Source organism: Cariama cristata, unplaced genomic scaffold, assembly GCF_000690535.1.
Source record: "Cariama cristata isolate BGI_N322 unplaced genomic scaffold, ASM69053v1 scaffold2612, whole genome shotgun sequence".
In the NCBI taxonomy this organism is placed as follows: Eukaryota; Metazoa; Chordata; class Aves; order Cariamiformes; family Cariamidae; genus Cariama; species Cariama cristata.
In genome coordinates, this window is record NW_009601989.1 from 62590 (window position 1) to 67922 (window position 5333).

The window sequence follows — 5333 nt, forward strand, 5'->3', positions numbered from 1 at the left end:
AAATTCCATCTGATCGTTCCCTAGGTAAAAGTGATCCTTTCTGTGTATTAGAGCTGGGAAATGACAGTCTTCAAACACACACCGTTTACAAGAACCTCAATCCAGAGTGGAACAAAGTTTTTACATTGTAAGTGAATTGCTTTTGAAAACATGCACAACACCAAGCAGTTAGCAGCTTAACTATAAATGCTATCGACTTTGGGAAAATACAAAGGTCAATTTTAAGATATCATTTTTTCATAGAGAGGATGTTGGAGAAATATCAAATATAACTCAAAGCCTTTTGCCTTTGACTAGTTCTTGTATGTAGTTTATTAATAGAAGTCATTAAAAGAAAAATTACTGTGGTATTTATGGGAAGAATCATGAGTAGACATAATGGAGTCATAGCTGGATCCAAGAGATAATATAACAGAAAGAGTCCAGATACTCATGCCTACGTTTTCCGTGATTTAAAATAAAATGTTTCATTGAACCGTGATAGAATTCTTGTTTAATTTGTAAGTAACCAGAAAATTAGAGCTCACGTTGTTCCTTGTATATCTTGTGAATTTAAACTAGTCAAACATAGCTTACCCCAAATTAGAAGCTTAAATTTTTATGGAAATCAAAGTAGTATTTTTTGGGTAACTTTATTAATAACAAAAGTGATCATTTAGGTATTGCTTTTAGGCAGCACAATTTTTTAATCTTGCTTTATGCTGCCAAAAATTTTCGTGAATAATTTTCGTGAATAAATGTCTCAAGACTGTAGCCGTCTGTGGCGAGGAAGGCAACTGTGAGGGCTAGCAATGGAATATCTATAAAATTTGCACCTCTCCACTGGAAGAACAATTTGAGAATGATGGACTTCTTGCAGAAGCAACATTCATAAATACTGGGCTGCATGCAAACACAATAAAAACTATCTGATCTCTTTGACAGAAGTACCTTGCAGGTTTTCTGTTTAATTCATGGGTGCAGCTGAATGCATGTCTCTTGGACTCCTTTCTCTTACTTTGTCTGTCCTCAAGAAACTTCCCCTCATCGCTCTTTATTCTGAGATTGTGCCAGCAGATGAGTCTTGTCGGATGTTCAGCCAACAAAATAAATCTAATAAGAATCCAAAATTATTTTATTTAAAAATAAAATATGTGCCTAAACTTCCTGTGGGTCTCAAATGTCAGCTAGAGACTCTCTCTAACTTTCTTATTGCTGTTGCATGGCTAGTCCAAGCACCAAATCTGCAGAGCCAGTCAGACTCTCACATCTGTCCTTAGATTTTTGGCCATTTAAAAAAATTTCAATTAAGGATGTAAAAGCTATTGATTTAGATTTATTTTGGAGCAGAGTGGATTGTTTTGAGTAGATGAATCCATTTCAGCCAGAGGGTTCAATACCACCGGAGAGCCCTTCCCATCATATTCTGATTTTCTGCAACACACTTGTCTGTGTGTGTCGCTGTGGGGTTTTAATGTTTTATATCACTGGTAGCTATATCATATGGAAAGTGATAATGGCTTGGAGAGGAATGTGGAAGTATGATTGCAGAAGTGGCAGGTTGCAATTTATTTTAAAGCCATGATGTCTCGAAAACAGGGCATTCCATGGTTGTTGGGGTGCCACTGGGTCACATCACAGAGGATGCTACAGCTGCTAGCTGGAGAGACAGCCAGGTGGCTTTTGGGTTCAGACTCTGCTCTGTGAGGAGCAACTCCACCGTGTTGCAGGCAGAGGTTCTGGGAGCAGGACTGCTCTGAAACCACCTTCTTTTGGGCAGAACAACTACATTTAGTTAAATAACACACACAGAGAGTACCATGTACCTCTTTCTTTAACTCTACACGTGGAAAAAGGAAAAGAGGGGATAATGAATGCAACTCGTAAGTCATCTGCACTTAAGTGTACTTTTGCAGGCACACAGATATAAATTTTCTCAAAGGAGGCTCAGATTTATTAATGATCTGATAAATACTTAGGATCAAATGCCTTCTGTCACATCAGTAGAGCATTTGCACTGAATGAAACAAAAATATTTTACATTTGGCCTTTAATTAGGGTTGATGTTTTTTTTTAAAGTAATTGATTTTGTTAGTCCCTCAAAAGGGAGATAATTGTTCAATAATTAAGTCAAATGAAGTTACATAAGTTTTGTCTCCTGGATTGTATCTTTAATGTCCTGAAGCGTGGTTTTGAATTCAGCCCTTGACCTCTTCCAGTCACCAGCTTTCTCTGTTGGAGTGCTGGGTTTTACACTGTTAACATCATCAATGCACAAAAAATGTCACCGTCTGGTAGTTATTTTCTTCACCTAGTTATGGGACTAAAACATGAGGGGAAAGCTTGGGGAATACCCATTATTTGATTCATTTTTGGGGGAATTTAATTAAATGCTAGTTTTATACTCCAAGGTAATACAAACTTAATTAGTAAAATAGTATTCTCAGATCTTTGTGGATGAGACTCTGTGCATGTGTACCAAATATTATATTTTAATGTGTCTGCACTTTTCGTTCCAGCCCTATTAAAGATATTCATGATGTTCTGGAAGTGACAGTGTTTGATGAAGATGGAGATAAACCCCCTGATTTTCTTGGAAAAGTTGCCATCCCTTTGCTGTCTGTAAGTTACCTTTGCCACATATATCATTCAAACATTGATGGTTTTGCTGGGAACGAGTTGCATTTCTTTTCCCCGTAGCACAAAGCAACACAGATTTAGAGATAAACAGCTTTTGTGATTCATATATACCTTAGTTGGCAGTGTTTATAGTTCTCCTTAGTGTAACGAGCATTGCCAACCCATTTTAGTACAAATTTGGTTGATTGGAAAGAAAATTGCAGAAGTGTCTGTACTTCATCAGTACTATATGCCATGTAGGTCTGAAAATATAATTGAGTTGTTCTGTGTGTTTCCACATCATCTTCTGAAGGTAACACTTTAAGCATGTCTTTGTTCTGTCTTGCTTCTTTTTACTCCAAGAAAGTAATTGCATATCACAGTAGGATTGACTAGAGATAGCTGTTGTTATTGGCACAGCTGAATAAAATTACCTAAAAGGGGTGTTTTCTACTCCATAATGCTTTTAAAGACTGGTGGCTTTTGTTCTGTAAATAAGTGAAGAGTGAGTGCTACCATGGGAGTATAAAATCAAAACTAGAAACAAAATGAGCTCAGGGGAAAGTGGTTGCTCTGGAGATTAAGGAGAGTTGCATCTTTTTCAGAAACGACCAAAAAAGGCCAAGCTAAAGAGAGGGGAACATATAAAAGGGTCATTAAAAGACATTAATAGAGAAATGGGAAAAAAGCAGCTTTGTGTTTGGCAAGACTGATTTAATTTTGGAACAAGGCTGGTAATAATAGAGTGAGTAAACCAGATCAAGAGGATGTAAACAGCTCCATGTGCATGTGCAGTATCACAGAAGATTTGGTAACTTTTGCAGTAATGCTTGGGGAGAACTTTCTAGGCTGTGACTTTTATTAAATCAATTAGTAGATGAGGCTTGAAACATTAGGAGACTCTTGTGCTCATATCAGTCAAGTGGTGTAAATGTGTTTAACTCTAAGCATGGGAGTTTCCTTGAGTTTTGAGGCACTGATGTTTTGCAGTAGGTTCTCTATGCATAGGAGAGAGTGTGACAGGTATTTGTGCAGTGACTATTGCATTGAACCCTGTACAAACATTCATGCTTGCAATGTATAACATAATTCAAGTGATACGTGTAGTAGTGAGATGCTTTTGGTAATGCACAGTGTGATGCTGTGGGTAATAGCATTCTCAGATAGGCAGATGGTGAATCCTGATGGAAATTACAGAGTACAAAATTACAGTATTGTTTTGAAATATCCCTATGAAAGCATATACACCTCTGCAGAAAAGCTGGCACATATCTTTCCTGGTTAAGGCAAGAGTTGGTCTTTGAGTTTTAGAGGTAGGCTGCTGCAGGAAAGGCAGTATTGCAATAATGGGTTAGTGGGGCTCTGTCCTAGCAGAGACTGGAGAAACATGGGGTTTCTAGAGGGAAAGCAAAGATCCCATCTGACCAAAGTGTGCCATGTAAAGCCCACAGAGTCAGCATAGTCTAGGTAAGGGACCAGTCAAGATCAGAGAGGGAAACTGCAAGTATTTTATGTTTCCAAATAAATAGTGAACTGTCCAGAAAACTCTTGAACTGGCTTGGAGGATATGATCCCAACCTAAGGAATGCTTTATAGTGGTAAATAAAAGGCCAATGTGCTCCAGTTTTGTTATTATTTTGTCTCAAGAAGTCTATTTCTTGTGTATGCGAATTAAAAGCAATGTGGCTTCTGAATCTCTTCATGAAAGTGTGTTTGTTTTCATCAACCATGTGCTCTTTCCAAGTTATACTGGAGTCCAGAACAGGGGAGCCCCTGCAATTTGGGGATATAAAGAACCTAAGCAATAGAAGCTGAGGAGTAAATACCAAGCTCTTGGTGCCCCACACACTGTGTGCTTTGCAGTCCTCTTCCCTCCATGGCTTGGACCGCAAGTTCTTTTTGAGGCTGGGGATATTTTACATTGTTTGTCTATTTTAGTGGCTTGAGTTGTCAATATCCCCAGTTTTAGAACAATATTACAGTCAGTTGGGCATGGAGGATGATTTGATGTTTACAGGGAGGAAAAAACCTCTTAACATCTTTTATTTCATTTTTGATCACTTTGTTAATTTTTCCCCAAGTCCTCGTATCTCTGATGTTACTGGAAGAGAGTGGCTGGAGCAGCTGCTCTCCTGCAGATCCAGTGCTTGCCAAATGGTCTGCATGATTGGCAGCAGGCTGTGTGGGCTCACAGTGAGAAGATGTTAGATTTGGATTTTCTGTTGATTTTATAGGCATTTGTCAAGTATCCCTTAGGAAGCATGTAACAAGGCAGAGGAGGGGAGTGCATGTGTGTGGTAATGTCCAAACTATTCAGCGTAGGTTTTTTGTCCAAGGTTCGAGACAAAAAAAATAAAAATTGTTTATGCTTTCCCTTGCCAACTGATCTTCTTCCTTCCCGTCCAAACTTCTCTGCCTCCTATTTCAGTGAAATCTAGTGTAAATATATTCATCTCTGCTTCTGATTAAAAAACATTTTGCACCTATTAACTTAGTCTGCTCAGAGAACTGCAATTTTCTAAGCTTTTTTCTTGAAATGGGAATTTTGAGGTATGTTGTAATTTTGACTATAAATTTGACTGTATCCTTTGAACCATTTAGATAAATATGCTGAAAGAGAACAATAGTTAAAGACTCAAGCCTTGAAAATCATATAGGTTTAATTTCTCTAGGTAATCAGGCCTAATATATGACTTGCATTAAAATCTCTTTTGAAAATGGAAGTGCATTTGCAT

General features: G+C 37.9%; 1 protein-coding gene across 2 annotated transcripts in view; it reads left to right on the top strand.

The window, feature by feature from the left end:
• The window catches only part of MCTP2 (multiple C2 domains, transmembrane 2), a 102867-nt gene that overhangs the window by 44743 nt on the left and 52791 nt on the right, over positions 1 to 5333 (top strand). For both annotated transcript variants that reach the window (XM_009710655.1, XM_009710656.1), the window contains exons 12-13: positions 25 to 127; positions 2499 to 2601. In XM_009710655.1, coding sequence (XP_009708957.1) covers positions 25 to 127; positions 2499 to 2601 — 206 coding nt within the window. The remainder of the gene's footprint in view (positions 1 to 24; positions 128 to 2498; positions 2602 to 5333) is intronic.